Source organism: Ovis canadensis, chromosome 3 (genome assembly GCF_042477335.2).
Source record: "Ovis canadensis isolate MfBH-ARS-UI-01 breed Bighorn chromosome 3, ARS-UI_OviCan_v2, whole genome shotgun sequence".
In the NCBI taxonomy this organism is placed as follows: Eukaryota; Metazoa; Chordata; class Mammalia; order Artiodactyla; family Bovidae; genus Ovis; species Ovis canadensis.
The window spans coordinates 161485951-161510439 of record NC_091247.1 but is presented as its reverse complement, the minus strand read 5'-3'; the positions used below and the strand labels follow the sequence as shown (position 1 = coordinate 161510439).

The following is a 24489-nucleotide window of genomic DNA, read 5'->3' as shown; positions in this document are numbered from 1 at the left end:
TGCCAATGCAAGAGACTAAGAGATGCAGATTCTGTCCCTGGATCAAGAAAATCCCCTGGAAGGGAATGGCAGCCCACTCCAATATTCTTGCCTGGAGAATCCCATGGATGGAGGAGCCTGGCAAGCTACAGTACATAAGGTCGAAAAGAGTCAAACACAACTAAAGTGACTTAACATGCAAGATCCTTTTAGTGGGTTCACTGAATTTACAGGCCAGTCCGTGATACTGAACGGTACACAAACGTCTGTAACACATGGCAGGTTCTCAGGTGATATCAGGAAGTAGGTCTTGGCGGTCAGAAGAACAAGACCACTCTGACTGGGAAACCAGGGAACACTTAGCAGTAGGTTGACCTTTGACCTTGACTTGGAGGATGAGTCAAAATGGTACCGGGAAAGGATGCTGGGGAAGGGCATTCCAGGCAGTAAGGTTGGGTTGTCTGGCAGAAGGGCCACAGAGGCAGGGAAGTATTCTGAGGCAGAAGTTAAGTGATCGACTCAGATCACTTGTGTTCCAATACCAGCCCAAAGGTACTGTTTGAGCTGGTGTTAGAGCCAGAGTGTAAGAGCATTTGAACTCCATGGTGCGGGGAGTCAAGTCAAGTTTAAGCAAAGGTCCGAGAGAGTGAGAACAGAGAAAAAGCCCTGTACCTGCCATTCTGAATTCTCTTTCCTCCTTTCCACTCCCTCTTCATGCTAAATGAAGTCACTTCCCACCCTAAACATTCCTGCCTGTCTTCACTGGATTACTGCTAAGGTACTGCTTTGACCATACTGTTTACATTTCTGTAGATTTACCAACACCTACAGAATAAATTCTATACTGTTTAAGTAGTTGGGATATCAAGGCTCTTCTCATCTGGTTCATGCTAACTTCTCTAGTCTTATTCTTCAACTCAATTATCCATCCACTAACTAAGCTCATGGTCCCATCACTTCATGGCAAATAGATGGAGAAACAGTGGCTAATTTTATTTTTCTGGGCTCCAAAATCACTGCAGATGGTGATTGCAGCCATGAAATTAAAAGACGCTTACTCCTTGGAAGGAAAGTTATGACCAACCTAGACAGCATATTCAAAAGCAGAGACATTACTTTGCCAACAAAGGTCTGTCTAGTCAAGGCTATGGTTCTTCCAATGGTCATGTATGGATGTGAGAGTTGGACTATAAAGAAAGCTGAGCGCAGAAGAATTGTGCTGTTGAAGTGTGGTATTGGAGAAGACTCTTGAGAGTCCTTGGACTGCAAGGAGATCCAACCAGTCTATCCTAAAGGAGATCAGTCCTGAATATTCATTGGAAGGACTGATGTTGAAGCTGAAACTCCAGTACTTTGGCCACCTCATGTGAAGAGCTGGCTCATTTGAAAAGACCCTGATGCTGGGAAAGATTGAGGGCAAGAGAAGGGCATGACAGAGGATGAGATGGCTGGATGGCATCACCGACTCGATGGACATGGGTTTGTGTAGACTCCAGGAGTTGGTGATGGACAGGGAGGCCTGGCGTGCTGCAATTCATGGGGTCGCAGAGAGTCGGACAGGACTGAGCGACTGAACTAAACTGAACTGAACCCTGGAAACCAAGTCTTCATTACAAATGTGGAATGAATAAATCCTTATCTTTCATTCCTTCTTTTCCTGCATTTCTGAATATAACCAAGAGTAACTATATCCCCCAGATAAAGAGGGCTTCTGTTTGTACAGTGCTTTAACTTTCCAAAGATTGTGGCACAGCAGTCCAAAACACTGAATCTGGAGCCAGACTGCTAGGGTACCAACCGTTGCTCTGCCAGTTACCAGCTGTGTGACCTTGAGGAAACTGCCTAACCTCTCTGTGCCTCACTTTTCTCATTTGTAATATGGGGTGAATAAAGGTATGTACCTAATAAGCATTTTTAGAAGGATTGCTTAGTCTCTAAGTCATGTCCGACTGTTTGCCACCCCATGGACTGCAGCAGGCCAGGCTTCCCTGTCCTTCACTGTATCCCGAGTTTGCTCAGATTCATGTCCATTGAGTCAGTGATGTCATCAGAAAGATTAAATAAGCTATTATTTGGAAAATGCTTAGAACAATGTCTGGCCCGTAGTAGACATTATATAATGCTTATTTAGCTAAATATATATTTTATATATGTACATATATATATTAGTGGTATAGACTGTATACATAAATATATACATACATATGTATTAAATACTCAGTATGGTTTCAATTGTACCCACACACAGGGGCCACATACAATTGGGTATTTGCAACAATCTTGTAAGCAGAAGTGTTAAATAACTGTCCACACCTCACACCTGGTAGATCCATTCTGGGAACCATGTCTTCTAACTTCTGAGCCGGAAGTCAAAAAGTAGAATTTATACCCGTAATCCATTCATCTCTAACACATGAATAGTTTTCAGATACATCATGATTTCTTTACACTGAATATTGAAATTTACTTCAGATATTTTAATTATTTTGATTTAAAGTACAAGAGCAATGTCAGGTCCATTGTATAGGTCTGTCAGTAAGGAAAAAAAATGTTAAGTTTCTGCCCAAAATTTTTGTGCAGGATTTCAGTCTCACAAAGAAATGTATGATGTGGTCACTTTCTACTTGACTATATTCTTCTTGCAGGGAAGATAAATTGAGTATTTTCAATGGAGAATTATGCATGAGGTTTTTGTAGAAAAGTATTCAAATGGGAAAATATGCTATTGGAGTACATTTAAATGGATGTTATAACATGATATGCCTGTCATGTTATTTGGTATGCAAAGGCTTGTGTTCGCATTAAGCTGATGGAGAAGCTGCTATTTTCTTTGCAGCATATATTCAAACATTTTATTTTACTTCTCTGAAAAAGAGAGAACTGTCTTTTATTTTATTTTAAATACAAAAAGCATTTAACTTCTGTCAACAGCTTACATTTTAAATAATGAAGTTTTTACTGGCATTCATTATCTGCAAATTAGAGTTCTCTAGAAGCTTTTAGTGTTTTTCTCCCCAACTTTTAAAATTCATTCATTGTAACTGTTGACATTTTTTAGAACAGTGGAAACCCTAAGTCAAATTGGGAAAATGGAACAAAGAGATTACCTTTCTGGAAATTACCATTGAACTGGGTGGAGAATCTTCAGCTATCGTGCTGAACCACATTATGATATTTACACCCTCTTCTTGCTAGTAGTGTTGTCAGACTCAAATATTTTCCTTCTAACACAAGGAAATGCCATGCTAGCTGCCTGCTTGGGATCCTTAGTTCATAAAGCTTGAAAGTCAAAGTCTCTCAGTCATGTCCAACCTTTTGCAAACCCCATGGACTATACAGTCCATGGAATTTTCCAGGCCAGAATACTGGTGTGGGTAGCTGTTCCCTCCTCCAGGAGATCTTCCCAACCCAGGGATCAAACCCAGGTCTCCCACATTGCAGGTGGATTCTTTACCAGCTGAACCACAAGGGAAGCCCAGGAATACTGGAGTGGGTAGCCTATCCCTTCTCCAGGGGATCTTCCCGACCCAGGAATCTAACCGAGGTCTCCTGCACTGCAGGCAGATTCTTTACCAACTGAGCTATCAGGGAAGCCCTAAAGTTTAGTTAGTGCCAGTTACCTGCTTACAGTAGGCCTCTGCAAGAGTCTGGAGTTCAGATCTCTTCCTCAGAAAGTATTTAAAATCAAGATTTCTCAGTTACTCTGATCTGTCTGAGATGCCTTTCCATCCATCTTTGATGGGAGTTACGTGTTCTCATTTCTTCCTTTCTGTCTAGTAGCAAGAAGACAGCTGAGCAAATGCATATGGTGTGTGTGTGTGTGTGTGTGTGTGTGTGTGAGAGAGAGAGAGATTGGTTTTTTTCACCCTCTCATTTAAAGATGTAACTGGAACCAAGACCCAAATGGCATGTGGGTTTGCTTCAGGCGGGGAATATAAACAGAGCCAAGCCTAGAAATGCAAGGTTTGTAATAGATTCATTGACCTTGCTGTTTGCCCAGCTGCAGGGTGACTCCCTTTTCATTCCCCAGCTGCTTCCTAATGCTATCTTATTTTTCTTTCAAACTGGAGTAGCCAACCAAACTCCCCCTCTCCGGACAGATTTGATAATTAACTAAAAACAGACAACTTTGTAGTTACACCCAGCTAAGAGAAAAGTTGCCCCGACTTTGTGGTTTAATCCACACTTTGTTCTTGTCCAGCAGTGCCTTTGACGTAATTTGCTAGCTTATGATTTTATGAGATTTTATCAGATTTTATGAGAACAAGTAAAGGCTCCTCATTAACCCCAAATTTTACACTTCAAATAGTCATCTGGAGGATGTGCATTAAGTTGAACCCTAAGTGCTGATTTTCTACCTTTTACATGTAACCTATGGAAAAAAAGCAATTGGGTTCCACCTAAATAAATATATTTATTCTAGTGATGCTTCCAGCCCTCAAACTATTTTAAAGCTCATATTTTGAAACCAGAAAAATCAAGTTCCTTACTTTAAAATATTACATCAATCTCTTGAACACAATTATACCCTAGTTATAAAGTTAGTTCTGGATAACTTACAGTTATTTACAGATGAAATAAACTCTGTTTTATGTGGATGAGAATTTAACATCATTTTTGAGAATGTACTCGCACTGATTACTTGGGTGCTGAATTTTCAGATATTCTTTCAGACACTAGTTGCATTGGAATCACCATACCTTTAAACTTTTTTTAATTAAAAAAATTTAAATTAGGGTTAATTATATATTTATAATATACATGGGAAGGATACATTACAAAATTTCATCTCCTGTATATTCCTAAATCTATTAAAATGCAAATTATGTATACCATTTCTAAGAGAAGAAATAAGATACACTATATATGAAAGGTTTTCAACATAATTTTATTTATAAAAAAGCAAGAAGTAAAATATTCTAAAATGTTCAATAGTAGAGAATTGGTATAAGGAAATATTATACAGCTCTTTTAGAGGAATATTTTGTGGTATAGAAAAATGTTGATATTTTTAAGTGGAAAAGGATATAGGAGACTAAAAATTATAAATACAGTATGATCCAGAATTTTTTGAAGGAGAAGTGATATATGTCATTTTAAAATGAAGAAGAGTGTGTGTCTGTGTGTGTGTGTATGTGTATTTTCATAGAAAAAAGACTGGATAGCTGTATACCAAAATCATATGCTTTTTTGTTTTTTTACTTTTTATTTTACTTTCTTTTTTCTGTCATGTTTTCTACATTAACATAAAATATTACCTTGTGCTTATGAAAAGTTTTTTTCCCTAAAACCATATATGAACCTTACATTTACCTTTTATATTTTGACAAGTAGATTTTAAGCAATATAGTCCTTTTAGTAAGGGCTATACTTATTTGGAGTTTTTTGTAATTCCAAAGTTTAGCTAAAATGTGTCCATGTGTAATGGTTTATTCTGCAAATTAATAATTCAGAGGAGATTTTAGAGGAAGACTTTCAAGCTTGAGGGAACTTTTTAAGTACACTGAGAGCACACACAAGACTCTGTCAATCATTTTTTCATCACAATCTGTTCCTAAATGCCTCTTCCTGGCAGGTGAATTTGCATATTTCTGTTTGCTTTATGTAAAAGGAATAGGATATCCGTTATCTATTTTACTAACAATCTGGCTTTCCCTCTGCCAGTTGGAAGGTGATATCTTTAACATACACGTCATATAATGGTTTCCATTCCCTAATTTCAGACAAACATCTTTTAACAATTTGGGTCACATTTTCACAGGTGATGAAAACATACCATATGTATCACGCTGAGAGCATCAGTGCAGAGAGCAAACTGAAGGAGGCTGAGAAACAAGAAGAGAAGCAGATTGGCAGGTCTGGTGATCCAGTCTTCCATATTAGACTGGAAGAGAGACATCAGCGGCGAAGCTCGGTGAAAAAAATTGAAAAAATGAAGGAAAAAGTAAGTAAAACTAGACTGCAGAGCCCTTCTGCCCTCCCTGGAGGTGACAAACCTAGAAACAGTGATGTAACAGCTGATAGACACACGTTGTAAATTACTGAGAAGTGACATGCATTTCCTCCCGTGGGGATGGAAAATGTTTAAGAAACATAAAAATCATGTAATAACAGCTGGACGTTGTTTAGTGGTAAGTGCCAAGTATCTAGTACACAGTGTAGAGAATTTTGAATATTAACAAAACAGATTTCATTGCAAATGGGCCTGATGCCCAAATACATTGTTGCTATTCTCCGTCGCTGGGCAATTTTCATTTATTTAAATCAGATTCAAATTGCACTTTTCTCAAAGGACTTGGAAGGTCATTTGTATATGTAGAATAAATCGTTTAGATGAATAGAAATTCATGTATGTTTCCCTGTCTGATTTTAAAATGACTGTTGTTTTTCCCAATTCCTGGATCTTCTTCATTTCCAGAGACAAGCAAAATATTCGGAAAACAAGCTTAAATCAATTAAGGCACGGAATGAATATCTCCTAACCCTTGAAGCAACCAATGCCTCAGTTTTCAAGTATTATATTCATGATCTTTCAGATTTAATTGATGTAAGTACTTGAAGTTTTTATATTTTTCACATCAAGGTGGAGAGTTAGCAATAACCCTATTTCCTTGATTCTAAAATACCATCATTAATTAAAACAATGTTATCTTATGTAATTCTCGGGGTGGGGGGAATGCTGCAAATTATACTACATAGGATTTGTTATTGTTGTTCGGTCGCTAAGTCGTGTCCAACTCTTTGCGACGCCATGTATTGCAGCATACCAGGTTTCCCTGTCCTTTACCATCTCCCGGAGTTTGTTCAAACTCATGTCCATTGAGTCAGTGATGATGCTATCCAACCATCTCACCTTTCATCATCTCCTTCTCTACCTGCCTTCAATCTTTCCCAGCATCAGGGTCTTTTCCAGTGAGTTGGCTCTTCACATCAGGTTGCCAAAGTATTGGAGCTTTGGCATCATGCCTTCCAATGAATATTCATGGTTGATTTCCTTTAGGATTGACTGGTTTGATCTCCTTGTATGCACTAAGATACTACAAATTTTAAGATGCATGTGAAACACTGTGCATCCTAAAACCACTGAAAACTAAACCAGGGAGTTTGGTGAAGCTGTCAGTATCCAGAAAACTAGCTGGGAAGGGACTCCAGGCATTTTCAGATGGTGCAGTAGCACAGCCCTAACTTCATTCATTGATTCAAAATGTATTTATTGAGCCCCAACTATTATAAGATGCTAAGGCTCTGAAAAGCTATAGATGTACAGTTCTTTTTTTTTTTTTTTTAACTTTATTTGGCTGCACTGGGTCTTTTAGTTGCAGCATGCAGAACCCTCAGTTGCAGCATGTGGAAACTAGTTCTTGGACCTGGGATCAAACCCCGGTCCCCTGCATTGGGAGCTCAGAGTCTTAGCCACTGGATCACCAGGAAAGTCCCTAAATGTATACTTCTCACTCCTTGGAATTTAAAGTGGAAAAGCCAGATATGAAGCAAATGCCTATGCAAATGATTGCTTTATGACAGTTGTGATAAATACTGTGAAGCAAAATAGAATACATAGAAACCACTTTTATTATCTAACAGGATATGATATAAAAACACTAACTGGGCTCATTTAGAAATCTGCAAATAGGAATGGCTACTCACTCCAGGATTCTTGCCTGGAGAATTGCATGGACAGAGGAACCTACAGGGCTCCAGTGGGTCAGAAAGAGGCAAACAAACTGAGTGACCAACACTTTCACTTTTCAAGTATTTAACTGTTATTATATTTATATAATGTTTACTGCCAACTCTGGCCCTCAGCATCATTCATCCTTTCCATCAGAAATTGTGCACTGAGTAGCCCAATCGTTGTGCTAACACTAGAGGTGATGCAAAGATGAAATAGACAAAAATCCTGTGTCCAAAAACACCAGTATCTGCAAATAAAAGATAAAAAGTGATGTGTCATAAGGAAAACAGATAAAGTGATAGAAGTACAGAGTTATCTGCTGGAGTTTTACTCATATTCTGCTTTGCAATATTTGAATTCAGTGATGATAATATAAAATTATTTTCTGTGGCTTACAGTGTATCATAGTTGAGACATATAGTAGGTTAAGGCAACAGTAGTGTAGTGAGTTAAGTCCACATATTTAGCTATTATTTATTAAATATTTACTTACTTGACTGCATCAGGTCTTAGTTGCACTTAATTATTTTAAATACAGAAGCTTTTAAAAAAAATTTTTTTTCTTCTAGCACTCTGATAAAATGAAAGGATGTTTTTCTGCTAGATTGCTGTTAGTTTTCCTGAATAAAATTAAAAAAAAAAAATTCTGACCCCTATTTTCAAACTTAGATCTGTAAGGATTCTGCAAAATAGATGGAATATAGAGGACTAATTCTGTGTAACAACTCAGCTTGCTTGTTTTGTTTAGGGCTTATTTTAGTGATTGGAGTATTTGGCTAAACCCAAGCCAATTTAATATGAGGATAAGTTAATCTTGAAAGGAAGTGTGAAAGTGTCAGTCCCTTAGTCGTGTCTGACTCTTTGCAACCCTATGGACTGTAGCCCACCAGGCTCCTCTATCCATGGGATTCTCCAAGGCAAGAATACTGGAATGGGTTCCCATTCCCTTCTCCAGTGGGTTTTCCCTACCCAGAGATAAAACCCAGGTCTCCTGCATTGCAGGCAGATTCTTTACCATCTCAGCCACCAGGGAAGTCCCTGATCTTGAAAAGTACTTCTTTATTGCCTACGAGGTGCCAAGCACTGTTCGATAATGGGGATCCATCAATAAACAAAACAGAGTCCTCACCTTGTGGTGTTTAGCTGGGAAGACAAGCCATAAAAAATGTACACATATATATTATCTGTATTGATATGTATGTAATATGGACATATATTAAACATGCTTAATATGTATATAAATCAATGCTTATTGTAGTACATTGTAGTAGTAACAGTGCCATGAAGAAAAATAAAATAGAGCCGTGGGGGTGCTTTTTTTGATGATGTAGTCAGAAAAGTCTGATGTTTGAGCAGAAAAGTAAGCTGCAAGCTTTATTGCCAACAGGGAAGAAATCCCTCATACAGAAAGACTGGCAAGGCTACAGGTATAGAGTTGGAGGTGTCTTTGGCAAGTTCAAGGTACTCGAGGAATAGCAAAGGAGACCAGGATGGCTGGAGTGGAGCAAGTAAGGAAAAGGTGCTGGGAGAGACGGGAGGCAGAAGCCCAATCATTTAGGGGCCTTGGGGCAAGGAAAATAGGTTAGATTTTGTTCTAAGTTTGAGGTGAAGCCATTGAAGGCTTTTAAGCAAGAAAGTGACATCACCTAGTTTACGTTTAAAAGACTCACTCTGCCTTCTGGGTGGAAAACAGGCTAAGGTGGGTGAGGAAGACAAGTGTGAAAAAAGCAAGCTATATCTAGAGTCTTTTGTGCTTTTCCAGGCTAGAGATGATGCTGGCTTGGACTGGCATGATACTGATAGACCTGTGAGAAGTGTTTGGATTAAAAATGTATTGAAAATAGAACTAAGAGAAAATTAGAGGGGTGGGTTTTTTGTTTGTTTGTTTTTTAAAAAGGACAGAAATGGCTCCTGGCTCAGGTCTTGAATAACTAGGTTAATGATAATGCCCTCTGCTGAGATGGGGACCCTGGAAAGGAGCAGTGATTCTGCTACATCTGTTGATAGTAAGGTTGGGATACCTATGGGGCGTCCATATGGAGATGGACGGTAGCATCAATACTATTAGGATATGTAGGACAAGAAGAACATGTCAAGTTTATAAGAGTCACCATCATGTTTGTAGATATTTATTGACCTCTTACCGTGTAACAGGCACCTAGGTTTCTAAGCATAGTCTCATCTAATCATTATAACTTTGAGAGGTAAATACTATTTTCTCCGTTTTATAGATTCAGAGAACTGACTGAGGCTTAGCTGCACTGTGTAACTTCCCCAACGTTACACAGCTCTAGTTGGGTTTCAAACTCAGACGTTAACCTCTAGGTTGAAATAATTCTGTTTAAAATAAATAACAGTTAAATATACCAGCTATTTTCCAATATTTTAAAGATCAGCCTTCAATTTAAAAAGTGAACAGTTCTCAAGTGATACAACTTAAATGTGAATTTTAAAAGAAATGATATGAAACTGATATTAATATATTGTCATATTCAAAAGAAACTGAGTACTCTTAGTGGAAATTGTAATTCCTGTTCGTTGGCTCACTTTTAAGGCCATCAGAGTGTGGCTCTGCACTTTCCAAAGTGGCTGCTTATTTTCTAGGACTCCAATTTGCATCTGTAGTGGTAATCCTAAAAATCATTAAGCTCGACCTTTTCACGGTGAAGAAGAAACTGATTATAATGCAAAGGCAACTAGAATCCTTTATGCTTTACGAGCCTGTTTAGCAAAACGCCTTTTATACTGAGCTTTCTAATAATTATTAGAAGGGTCCTTATTACTGCTAGTGAGAAAAAGTTAAGACAGTATTTTTAATGCACTTTGAAACATTTTGTATGTGAAAGGGCACAGAAGATACTAAATATCTTGATTAGATCAAAGCATTATACACAGTCAAAGAACTCAAATTGAGACTTTTTTATACAAACCTCCAGTCTCTCTAGGCTTCTGCTCAAGTCTGTATCTGTCTCATACATTTTCTATGATAGATGATGATGAATTGATATTTAAAAAGTCATATAAATTTTCCATAGAATTTATATTTTAAAGTTAGTCTTTGTATTATTATAGAAGCAGTACATTATTATAGAAATCTAGGAAATACTATAAGCAAAAATAAAATGATCACATACTTACTGCCCCAAATGGTCACTGTTAAAATGTAGACTTTTTCTGTGTCCACACATACATTTTTAGATCATACAGAGAGTACGAAATCACATTTTACATACAGCTTTATAACTCACTTTGTCTAGTCATTGATCTCCATCCTTCCATTTCAGAAAATTTCTATCTCATCTAATAACCAGACTATATTCTCACTTGTGACCCCCAAAAATGTTTCTCAGCTGGTATGTTAGGACCAGATCCAATTTAGGATCACACATTGCATCTGGGTGGTATGTCCCTTCAGTCCGTTTTTATCCAGCCAAGTCCCTTGTTGAAGAGACGGTTGTTAAGGAGACAGTAGTTTCAGAGAAAGTTTCAGCCTCTCAATTTGTGCGATAAGTTGTTGTGATGTTATATAGCCCATTTCTCTATCCCCTATATTTCCTACAAAGCAAACAGACATCCATAGACTTTATGGATTCAAGTTAAGCACTTTGCAACGGAATACATCATGGGTGGTATTGCTGCATCTTAAGTAGACATGTAACAACATAAGTTTAACCCACTAATAGTAATATTGAAACTGATCAGTAGCTTACGGTGGTATATCTCTGATTTCTCCACCATATAGTTTAGTTTTTTTTCCTTGAAACAGACTATGGATATTCTAAAACCTTTTGAATTTGGACTTTATTAAATTGCTGATGTGCTCAGTTATGGCCAACTCTGTGCAACCCCATGGTCTGTAGCCTGTCAGGTTCCTCTGTCCATGGAATTTTCCAGGCAAGAATACTGGAGTAGGTTGCCATTTCCTTCTCCAGGGGAATCTACTAAGTTGGTACTCAGCAACATCTGAGCAATAATTTACTCTTGGTCAATGAAATGCTTTCTTAAGAGTACAAATTGTTGTTCAGTCACTCAGTCATATCCGACTCTTTGCCACCCCATGGACAGGGAAGCGCACTAGGCTTGCCTGTCCTTCACTGTCTCCCAAAGCTTGCTCAAACTCATGTCCATTGAGTCAGTGATGCCATACAATGGTCTCATTCTCTGTCGTCCCCTTCTCCTGCCCTCGATCTTTCCCAGCATCAGGGTCCTTTCCAGTGAGTCAGTTCTTCACATCAGGTAGCCAAAGTATTGGAGCTTCAGCTTCAGCCTCAGTCCTTCCAGTGAAAATTCGGGTTGATATCCTTTAGGATTGACTGGTTTGATCTCCTTGCTCTCCAAGGGACTCTCAAGAGTCTCCTCTAGTACCACAGTTCGAAACCATCAATTCTTCGGTGCTCAGCTTTCTTTATAGTCCAACTCTCACTTCTGTACAAGACTCCTGTAAAAACCATAGCTTTGACTAGATGGACTTTTGTCAGCAAAATGATGTCTCTGCTTTTTAATATGCTCTGCAGGTTTGTCATAGCTTTTCATCTGAGGAGCAAGCTCCAAAAATCTCTGTGGGCAGTGACTGCAGCCATGAAATTAAGATGCTTGCTTCTTCACTTCAGTCGCTCAGTTTTATCCAACTCTTTGTGACCCTATGGACTGCAGCACACCAGGCTTCCCTGTCCATCACCAATTCCCAGAGCTTGCTCAAACTCATCATGTCCATCAAGTCAGTGATGCCATCCAACCATCTCATCCTCTGTCATCCCCTTCTTCTCCTGCCTTCAATCTTTCCCAGCATCAGGGTCTTTTCCAATGAGTCAGTTCTTTGCATCAGGGGGCCAAAGTATTGGAGTTTCAGCTTCAGCATTAGTCCTTCCAATGAATATTCCTTTAGTATGGACTGGTTGGATCTCCTTGCACCCCAAGGGACTCTCAAGAGTCTTCTCCAACACCACAGTTCAAAAGCATCAATTCTTCAGTCCTCAGCTTTATAGTCCAACTGTCGCATCCATACAAGACTACTGGAAACACTATAGCTTTGACTAGATGGACCTTTGTTGGCAAAGTAATGTCTCTGCTTTTTTAATATGCTGTCTAAGTTGGTCATTGCTTTTCTTCCAAGGAGCAAACGTCTTTTAATTTCATGGCTTAAATCACCATCTGCAGTGATTTGGAGCCAAAAAAAAATAAAGTCTCTCAGTGTTTCCATTGTTTCCCGATCTACTTGCCATGAAGTGATGGGACTAGATGCCATGATCTTAGCTTGCTCCTTGGGAAGAGTATAAATTAATAATGACAATTTAAGAAAATATTTTCAGATACTTCCGACTATTAACTTATATATCTTTGTTACCTTATTTAATGGAATCCTATTTTGTTAATTACTGCAGGTCTAAAAACTTTAATAATTCAGTACTTTGATAGTAAATTTCAAGTCTTTTGTATAGACATGGAGGTGATCTAATGTTTTTATTTTAATTTAATAATTCAAATTTTATCTGTTTTAGTTGAACTTCACCTTTACCTATCAATGTTAAGTTTGGATACTGCAGATACTGTGTTATCTTTAGGGAGACGGAAAGGGTTTGCATTGGGGGAGGGAGGAGGCAGAGGAATTATGAAATATATCTCTAATGCTTTATTTATTTGAAAGAATGCAGTTGCCCTTTGTTTCTATGGGAAATTGGTTCCAGGACCCCCCGTGGATATCAAAATCCAAAGGTTCTCAAATCCCTTACAGTTAGTCAGCCCTTCATATCCGTGGAGGTGACACCTACAGATATGGAGAGCCAACTGTATTTGTTTGGCACTTGTCTGTAAATTTGGCATGTTTTATATTTAGAAACAGAAAAAGCAGAGAGTTAGAAAACATCATAAAAACCAGCCTTAAATATTTTAATCTAAAGTACACCAATGTACTTGAACTTGCCAGTTTTTAAATTATGATTTATCTTTTTGTACAGTTTTAGTCTTCCTTTGTACACCAACTCCCATTGTGTGTTAACTATGATTTCTACCTTTGAGTTTTTTATCATACAAGAAAAAATATTGTGAATATTTACAATGTTTTCACAATCTTATATAGTTGGCAATTGATAAACTAATTTGATAACAATTTTGTTTACTCTTATCTTTCAACAACTCTTTTCTCAACTATTTAATCCATTCAATATTTAATTATAATAAATATAAATGGTACAAATACTGTACAATCAGCTCATGAAAGCCTAAACTAATTGAGCAAAAATATTACCTGGTGGCTCAGATGGTAATGAATCTGAGCAGTGAATCTCCTGCAATGCATGAGACCTGGGTTCGATCGCTGGGTTGGGAAGATCCCCTGTAGGAGGGCATGGCAACCCATTCCAGTATTCTTGTCTGGACAGTCCCCATGGACAGAGGAGCCTGGGGTCTGTAGTCTATGGGGTCACAAAGAGTCGGACACAACTGAGTGCCTAAGCATGGCACACTAGAGGGAGCCTGCTGGCTGCTCTCTACACATTCACAGCGCTTTGGCATTCGTCACTGTGCTTTAGAGAAGGAGGTCACCACTCTCTGTAAGGGGTCACACAGTAAATATTTCAGACTTTGTGAGCCTTACAGCCTCCGTCCCTACTCAACTCTAGTGCGGAAGTAGCCACAGACAGTAAGTAAGCACATCGCCGTGGTTGTGTTGCAATCAAACTTCATTGATTATGTTAGGTCATGGGCTGGATTTTGCTCACAGGCCAGTTGGCTGACCTCTGCTTTGTAGAATGAACTAAGGGTTAGCTAATCCAGAGAGTCACTTAACCAGGACTGTTAAGATTCCTCTGTCTAGAAAGTTCTAAGTAAATTTTAGTTTGTAGAGTTAACAATATCTTATTTTGGCGTCAGTTGGGAAATGAACAAAGTTAATTTTATAGTCAGGTTTTTATTATGTCATTCTAAAAAATTAATATGAATTGCAAGTATTGGGCAAAGGAAATTTAATTGATTTGGGAGTTTAAAGGCATATTATAGAGTAAAATAGATGGTAGTTTCAAAAATAATAGATTTTGTGTCTGTTATCATTAAATATCTCCAACATTAAGCGCAGAAGAGACCATAGTTGATTATTCTTTAAAAATTAGGATGTATTACAACCAGAAGAAAAACCATACAAGCAGCAAATATTTTTGATTGATGCTAAAATTTTTAAGTGATTGTGATTTGCTAAGAGAAGAGAGTTAGGGAGAATACAAGTCTTAATGCTAGGAATCTCTGATCTGGAATCATATTCACTACTCTGTATATCTCAAATTCTTAAAACAACTGGTTTTAAGACTGCAGAACTGATAATGTAACTTCTTTCAGTCCAGTTCTACACCTACCCACCCTCAAAAGGCAGTCAGAGAAACAAAATCCTCACCAGTAAGATTCTATTAATGCTTTGTCCCCGAGCACCTGCCCTGTAATAATAAAATATTTGTCATCCTTTCAGTACAGTTTCACAGTCTCCAGTTACTCCCTATAAAAGTTTGCGATCACTTTGAAGCTTGAAGGATAAATCTTACTGTTACAGAATCCCCCTACTCCAGCTAATTTTCTTGGTAGGGATTTCTGTCATGTGTTTTATTAGCCATCTGTACAGAATAAGATTGAAATTAGATTATATATTTTGCATGCCATGTTTATTTTTATCATTTCTAAATCATCAGCTGTCCTAAAACTTTTACCTCACACGTACATTTAATTACAAAGCAACTTATTCAAAGTTCAGTTTTTCCTTAATTAGTTTGACTTTTCCCCCACTACATAATAGTATTAAGATTTATCTGTGAAAACCTGCCAAATTTTAACATTGCAGTCCCCATTAGGCCTGAACTCTTATTAGGAAAATTATAAAGAGATCATGTTAAATGGGTTAGGCCAGTGTAGTTATCATGTAAATTGATGTATGTATGTTTTTATCCCTTTGTAGAAGAAAGGGTATTTAAAAACTGAAATGAGTTGGGTGACCGAAGTGGATGACCTTAAACATTCCTTCCAAGGGAGGTGCCATGGGCCTTTGTTAAAGAATTGCATCCACCTGGTTCCACCCCATCAGAGGCTGCTGTTTCTCAGACTCCAGTGCTCGCTTTTCCATCTTGGCTGTACCTCTGAATGTTCAAAGCTGCCTAAGACGTGATCCCTGCGTGTTTTTTCCCTTGGTCCCTTGCCTCAATACTATCCTATGGTCCTTATGATATCTTATCTTATTTTCGCTACCAGGCGTGATTATCTCTCTGGGCTTCATATTTGCATATCCACTGCCCCCTGGACATCTCTAACCTTGAACGTTTGTCCCTGTTGTCATCATCCTCTGCACACGTAACTTTTTCTTACTTTACATCTCAGAAAATGATACCACATTCCACTCAGTTGCCCAGGCCAAAAACTCAATTCTCTGATTCCTCACATGTAAATCATCTCTACATCCAAAATATCCCAAACCTTGGTATTTCTCACTGCCTACATTCTCAGTCTCTTAGACAAAGCCTCTTCATCTCTTACCTCCCCTTAGGAAAGACATCCAGCTTCACAAAGACCTTCCAATCAATAGTTTATTCTCTTTCCAAGAAATCGAAGTACTAAAAAAGATAAATCAGACCTGTCACCCCTATCTAAAAACTCTTCATTAGAATAAAATTCAAGCTATTTGCCAAGACCCTATGTGAACTGGCACTCACCTGCCACCCCGTGTCATCTCTTACAACATTCCTCTAAGTCCGCAAGCTTCAGGCCTTTCTGTTACCCACACACACTCAGTTTTTGCTTGCCTGGAGCCTTTCTCTTTTTTTTTTTTTTTTTGTCTAGAGCACTCTTTGTTTCAGAACTTTCCAAGACTGGTTCCTTCTTTTCATTCATGTGGCACCCAGCTGCCCTATATAAAATAGCAGCACCCTTTCCCCCTAGCACTCCCTGTTCCTCTGACTTTTCTCTTTATGGCATGTACAACCTGACCTGTATTTATTGGGACTTGCTTGATTTGTTCTCTCTCCTCTATTGTGATTTGACTCAGGGTAGTTACAGAGGTTTGGCCTGGGGAAAAATGAGTCCGGTACAGCTTCTCTAAAGGAAACGATTGCCCCTATGGGTGGGAGCTGAATTAGGCAACGAAAGATTTTTCAGCCTACTCCTGGGCTCCAGCATATGCAATCTCCGTTCTCCTTCTCCTGTTTCCTACTTTGTATCCATTCCTATCACACAGATGTACCATCTTGACCTTTTCCTTGCTAAAGAGAAATTCCAAACAAGTTTTGCTGAATGTTTGGCTGCAGTTGTTAAAGCAGGAACAAAAATTAAGTTGTCAGCTCTGGGTTGTCAGGTACCCAGACCTGAAAGCAGGTTTGTAAAAGTTGCTTGTAGTTTAGACATCCAGTTCAATCCCACAAGAGGCCTCTCTGTCACAAAATGTGTGGTTGGTGTCTTGGGTGAAAGCTAAAGGAGAGATCAGTGAAAGACAAAGAACTCAACTTTCTTCATTTGGCATCTACCGTAAAAGCGCTGAGCATGTCTATTTCTGGTCCTTGGAAGGCTACCCACCATCATGTGAAAGCTGTGTCTTGCAGTTCAGTTTGCTTGGGCTGCACTATTTTTCAGGGACTCAAAAGACAGTGTAGACCAAGTCCTTACCCAATATCTGTGGTTCTGGAATGGTCAAGGCCAAGCTTATTAAAAGGAGTGATGATGTTAATATAGAATACTTCTGCACGAGTTGCTTTCCTCTCCATTCTCATGACCACCACTTAATTTTGGAGTCACAGGCTGGAGGCTGCTTTGCAAATGACATTGGCCATTACTGTTCTGGAAGCATGTATGTGGGACTTCTTTCCCACGATGTTCCATTATGGCAATCCTGTCTAAGTCCAAACTTCCATCCCCTTAGGGTTCCTCATGTCATGGAGTTTATTCCCCCCCAATAAAAATTACCTCCCTGAACAGCTATAATCCAGTTATACCTAACTTTCTGACCTTATACCCGCCAATTGATCAATTGATCAATTGATATACTTCAATTGATCTCTCAACCTTTGGGGTAAGAGAAAGTATTTGTCACAGGCCACAATACCTAAATTGTATCTTCATTTTTTATCTTATTTGCAATCCTTTTGCCTAAGGCAGTTAGCCTTACTGTGGTGATTTAGACTAATGCCTAATGGAATCTATCTTGGCAGCTCATAGGATGTGAAAAAAAAAAATACACCCTTCAACTTCCAACAGTCTTTCTTTCCCCAGCTTTAATCCATAATTTAATATGTCCATTCAGAGGTTTTCGTCCATCAAACAACACTATTTTGTTTTTATGAAACATTTTATTGGTTTCTTAAGTATTTTCATCATTAAATGCACTTGGGTTATAATTCAACTCTTTGTTCAAAAACTGGCTTTTCATATTGTCATTAATAATTCATAAGCTCCATAGAATTACTTTAGGCCTTTTAACCAAGTATCTTGAATCTTAATATATCCAGTGTCATTTTCGCTTCCAATTTAGAAAAAAAAAAAAATGATTGTGACAGGCCTTGCTGTCTCAGGAGACCTTGAAGAAGAATTTTTTTTCCTGTTTCTTGTTTCTTTTAAAGTTCAGGCTAGTTTAAAAACCTGGAGTGTAGAAGATGGTGCATATCACAAGTAACAAAACCATGCCAGTTACCTCACAGACCAAAAAGTGCCGGTAAAAGTCAGAGAAGGAAATTTGCCATCAAAGTTCGTCACAGAAATCTTCTAAGTGTTGTTCTCAAAGTCCCAGAGGCACCCAGGGAGGCCCCTCGGTCAGTCACTAAACCGCATGCATGCTTCTCCCTAGATGATTAGGAAACTATAGTGAATTCAAAGGTCTCTTACTGGGACCAGACCCACCAGATTTGCCTGGCTGAACTGGATGTAGAAACATGCACGGGTACTTTTAGAATCTTGACATTTACTCCCCAAAGAAACCACACTTAGAAATTTGAGGAGTGAACTAAATCTGGAAATAATGAAAATTTGGTATGTATTTTTCAGAGCTGTAATCCAAGTAGATAGTTGGGATTGAATCTCTTTCTTCCTCTTTTTCCTTCGTCCTTCTGTTTTTTCCTTTCTCTTTTATGTTGAAAAGAGACTTGGTGTTTTCAGAGGGGAGGAAAAACTTTTCTCTGGATTGTTTCTTTCCTCTCAATATCAATTTTCTGTTAAGTTCCACTGGGATCTGTCCTCGTAAAATAAAGCAGCTTGTACGATCTGCTTCATTAAAATCAAGTTGAATCTGATTCTTTTAGAATGGTAGGGTGTGTTGAAGCACTAAAATATCTCAAAGAAATGAGGCCATTTTCTTTACAAATTCATGTTTTCCTAAGATGAGGGGTTATTGAAAGAATAATTTTCAGTCCCTCTGATGTACGTAAAACTGCTACACAGAACCATTATGTATTTTTGAGGAATAAGAGGAATAAAAGAGGACTTTGCTCATCCAAGGCTAGAATTTTTTAATCAACTAAAAATTAGTCTCTATATTTGAGAGCAGCTGATTCCACTGGAAATGTATTAATGCAGAGGCTGATTGTCACATTTCACAACTGTATTTTACTTTCACTTGTAATTGTGATGTGGCAACTACTGTCTGCTTTTTTACATCAAGAGATTTTTAATCAAGTCGATTCTCTGACCTGGAGAAATGGCGCCCCAGAGGACAGAGTTCAAGACCCTTGAGTGTTTTAGTCCAGTGCTTCTCAAATGTACTGCGTGTATGAATCAACATGTGGATCTCTTTTAAACTTTAGATTCTAATGCAGTCTATCAGGGGTGGGCCCAAGAGTCTGCATTTCTAACAAGCTCCAGGCGATGCTAATGCTGCTGAGCCACAGACCACACTTTGAAAAGCACGACTTAAGAATATGTTTATATAAAAATTCCTTATTGAAGCATTCTGAAATTGGAGGGGGAATGTGGAATCAAGTGTGTTAGCATGTCTATGGACAGGCCATTGATTAAATCCTGGGTCAGGAAGATCCTCTGGAGAAGGGCATGGCAACCCACTCCAGTATTCTTGCCAAGAAAATCCTATGGACAGAGGAGCCTGGTAGGTAACAGGCCAGCCACGACTGAGCGACTGAACTGAACTGAGTACTTAACACTTAGTTAACACACAACTTGTTTCATGTTTTATGAAGGTACAGATTTAATCATTGGCCTGTCCTTGTTGTTGTTGTGTTACGTCGCTTCAGTCGTGTCTGACTCTTTGCGACACTATGGACTGTTCCCACTCCAGTACTCTTGCCTGGAGAATCCCAGGGAAGGGGGAGCCTGGTAGGAGGCCGGCTATGGGGTCGCACAGAGTCGGACATGACTGACGCTATTTAGCAGCAGCAGCAGCAACAGCACTCTTTTAGTAACAAACAAATGAACAACTTAAACTTGAACGCCTTGAGAATGCAGATTATATTTTACTGAGTTCTAGTACAGTGGTCCCCAGCCTTTTTGGCACTGGGTTTCATGGAAGACAAAATTTTTCCACAGACTTAAGCAGGGGATGGTTTCAGGATGGTTCAAGCACAATATATTTACTGTGCACTTTTTTCCTATTATGGTTACATCAGCTCAACCTCAGATCATCAGGCATTAGATCCTGGAGGTTGGGGAACCCCTGTTCTTAGTTTTCATATTTCTAGAGCCTAGCAAATGCCCAGGAATCTATAGATGGCCAATTAGTGAGCTGAGCTGAATTGAATCAAATTGAATTGACTGAATTTCATTAGAATAAGGATGACCCGCTTTTGTATATTTAAAACCACTAGTTTTATATTTGTATTGCTTTTATGTACAGATTTAATACTCTGTCAGTAATTTATAATTGACCAATATTCAGACTTGTTTTCCTTTTAAAAGTATACCCTTAAAATGCAGTGTGAAAAAATAAATATAAATCAAAGGTAGTGAAGAAGAAGCCAAAGCCCTGGTATGCCTGGGAGTATTAAACAAAAGTCTATCTCCAGTAAAAGGACTTTGACAGTCTTTTCTTATTTAAAAATTATATTCTGGAGATAAGAATGAAGGCATTCCTGGGGTCTTTAGGCAGATTCAAACCTGTTCTTCCCATTTCTGAAGGAGTATACTTTAATATTTCTTCAGTAAATTATACAGATATCAAAATGTTACAGTTAGTATGTTTGCATCCTAGAAGGATTTCAGAAAATCACTGTATCAATTTCAGTATTTTTTATTATTTCCTTTCAATATTTGATTTTGCTTCTTATATTTTTAATAGCTTTATTGAGATATAATTCACATACCCTACAGTTAACTCATTAAAAATCCACAATTGGCTTTTATTATATTCATAGAGTTGTATATATATTACCACAAAACAATTTTAGAACATTTTCATTACCCCAAAAAGTCCTGTACTCCTTAGCCATCACTTCCTAATTCCTTTATCCCCTAATTTATCTTCTGTCTCTGAGCAACTACGAATTTACTTTCTGTCTCTATAAATTTGCCCCTTCTGGACATTCATATAAATGGAGCCATACGATATAGGGTCTCTTGTGACTGGCTCCTTTCACTCTGTATACTATTTCAAGGCTGATCCATGTTGTAGCATGTTATCAATACTTCATTCCTTTTTATGGCTGTATATTTCATTTGGAGAAGGAAATGGCAACCCACTCCAATATTCTTGCCTGGAGAATCCCATGGACAGAGGAGACTTGTGTGCTGCCATCCATAGGGTTAGATAAAGAGTTGGACACAACTGAGCGACTGAACAACGATATTTCCTTTTGTTTATTTATTTGTTGATGGGCATCTAGGTTATTTCCATTCTGTTGTTAATAATGCTGCTATAGACATTCATGTACAAGTTTTTGTGTGAAAGTATATTTTTATTTGTCTTGTATATATACCGAAGAGTAGAATTGCCAAGTCATATGTTAACTCTGTGTTTATTAACCTTTTGACCTGTCAGACTCTTTTCCAAAGTGGCTACAATGCTTTACATTCCCATCAGAAATGTATGAGGATTCCAGTTTCTCTACGTCCTCCCCAATCCTGTTACTATCTGTCTTTTTGATCATAGCTGTCTTAGTGGTATCTCAGTGTTGTTTTGACTTGCGTTTCCCTGATGACTTAATCATGTTGAGTGTCTTTTCACATGTTTATTGACCATTTATATATTTTTTTCTTTTTTGGGAAATATCTAACAGATTCATTGCCCATTTCTTAGTTGGGTTGTCTTTTTACTATTGAGTCATCAGAGGTCTTTATATTATCTAGATACCAATTCCTAATCAGATAACATGATGAGAAAAATATTTTTCCCATTCTGTGGGTTTTCTTTTTTCTTGATAGTGCCCTTTGAAGCAAAGCCTTCAAATATGATGAAACCCAATTTATTTTTTCTTTTGTTCATTGTGTTTTGATACTGATCCAAGAAACCAATGCCGGTTGAAAGTAACAAAGGGTTTACTCCTAAGAATTTTATAATTTTCTAGCTGTCACATTTTGGTCTTTGATCCATTTTTAGCTAATTTTTGTATATGATTTCCTTTTATTTTTTTAAGTGCTGTGATCTTGGCTACCATGCAAGTCTAAACAGAGCCCTGAGGACGTATCTCTCTGCGGAGTATAACCTTGAAACCTCCAGACATGAGGGCTTAGACATTATTGAGAATGCAGTTGACAATTTGGAGCCCAGGAGTGATAAGCAGAGATTCATGGAGATGTACCCTGCTGCGTTCTGTCCACCAATGAAGTTTGAGTTTCAGTCTCACATGGGTGATGAGGTCAGTATTTGAGTATTTTAAACATAATGCATTGTCTCTAAACTTACATGACTCTTTCCCTGCTATACCCAGCAGTTGTAAGAATTCTCAATTGATTTCTCACTCCTGCCTTTGCATGGGGTCTTAGCATAATACTCTGTGATCAGCTGCTATCACTTTTTAAAGCAAGAGTCAAATACTCCAGTGCCTCCAGAGGCCAAAGAGATGGAGGTGCAAACTGGCTTGCATGTAAGCACTAAACTGTTGAAGGATAATTAATGAGTTCCTCCTTTCCCTCAAGATGAATAAGTTTAAACCAAAACATTTTGTTGGCCTAATAGAAGCTATCTGGAGACTTCTTATAATCCTGATTTAAAGATCCCTATAAAGAAAAATAATTACAAATGGCAGGAAAATGAAAGAGAGGAAAAAAGATACAAAACATTTTTTTAAGACTCAAGTTATCTCCAGGCTGTTAAAATGAGCATTAGAAACGATGTATTATCTTAGGTTCTTCATGTGAATTTAGCTTTGTCTTATTCTACGCAAGGAGAGAATCCATTTAAACCATTTATGAGTTACAGTGGTATATTTATTGTCTGTGAACAGGAGGAAACAAGAAAAACCAATTATTGGAGCATGCTATATAGCACTCGGTGTCCCAGCTGTGCAAAACAATACTCATAGATTAAAAACTCAATTTTAGCTTATTGTGGTGACAGTATGTTTTTTCAAAATAGATGTTAATTATAATTTCCATGGCAGATTTCTTCTTTAATGCCATAATTTCTTTGGAACACCTAATGTTAAAATTTAAAAGATATGTATGTATGTACCTGATATATTTCTAACCTAATTTTATTTTGCTTGATAGAGCGAATTACTTGATTAAAAGTGGTAGGCAGTTTTTATGCCAGTAGCACATGAGCTTTATGGGCGAGTGGCTTATCCCACCCAGAGTTTTGTTTCTAAAACCAATTGGTTACTATTTTAATCTTTTGGTTATGGATGGATATGTTAAACACAGAATGATAAAATGTCACAGACAAGTGTTTCAGTTGGGTTCAGAGTTTTTACTTTTTTAAAAAACTATTATTATTTTAATATAGTAAGCCTCTTGCCCTTTTTTAGGGCCAATTCTGCCTGTGAGTGATAGTGTCTGTGATGTCTTCGAGACTCCATAAAAGGAAACCCTCTTCTGCCAAGACCATTTCTGTGACCAGAAAGATGAAAAGAAATTGTTTGTTTCTAATCTGATTCTACTATGATTAAAAGTCTCCATTTTTTACCCTAATTGAGATTGTGGCCAAAATATCTTTCTACCAAAGCCTAAGACTGGTGACTTTTTCAGTTTCATGATTTGGCTAATAATTGGCAAGAAAAGCCATGGATGAAAAAAGCCATGGATGAAAGATTAAAAATATATCACTTTTTCTGAGTTTTCAGTGTGTGCCAAGCAGTGCTGTAAGTGCTTTATGAACATCATCCTATTTCATCCCCACCACAGCCCTATGGCACAGGTACTCTTACTGTCCCCATTTTACAGACAAGGAAACTGAGGTTTAGTAACTTACCGCAATCACCCAGCTGACTATAATTGGTAGGCTCTGCCACCTACCCTGCTTTGCCTGCATGACCATACGTTTGGATCATCCTTCACACTCTGCCAGGTACTTATTCCACAAGATAGGTGTCAGCATCAGAGCTCCATCTCCAGCAACTGCCACGTTCTTCAAGGGAGGCTTCCTACAGCTGCTCTCTTCCCAGTCTTATCCAGGCCAAGCAGCTGCATCCCACTCTCGCCACTTACATAACAAGTTCATATTTAACGCTGAAGTGTTGAGGTGGCTGTTAAAAGTAAAACATGTAATTGGAATCTTGAGGGGATCTGCGATTGTTGCAGCCTTTACCTGGGAGAATCGTGCCTCGGGAGACTGGCTGCAGGGTGCCCTGTTGTAACTGTGGTCTCTGATTCCCCAACAGGTGTGTCAGGTCAGTGCCCAGCAGCCAGTCCAAGCAGAGCTCATGCTCAGGTACCAGCAGCTGCAGTCCCGCCTGGCCACACTCAAGATCGAGAACGAGGAGGTAAGCGTGCTTTCTGCC

At 38.3% G+C, this 24489-nt stretch overlaps 1 protein-coding gene across 3 annotated transcripts in view; it reads left to right on the top strand.

The window, feature by feature from the left end:
• The window catches only part of SRGAP1 (SLIT-ROBO Rho GTPase activating protein 1), a 298264-nt gene that overhangs the window by 199071 nt on the left and 74704 nt on the right, over positions 1-24489 (top strand). For all 3 annotated transcript variants that reach the window (XM_069584751.1, XM_069584748.1, XM_069584750.1), the window contains exons 5-8: positions 5741-5923; positions 6398-6526; positions 22186-22407; positions 24370-24471. In XM_069584751.1, the coding sequence (XP_069440852.1) occupies positions 5741-5923; positions 6398-6526; positions 22186-22407; positions 24370-24471 (636 nt within the window). The remainder of the gene's footprint in view (positions 1-5740; positions 5924-6397; positions 6527-22185; positions 22408-24369; positions 24472-24489) is intronic.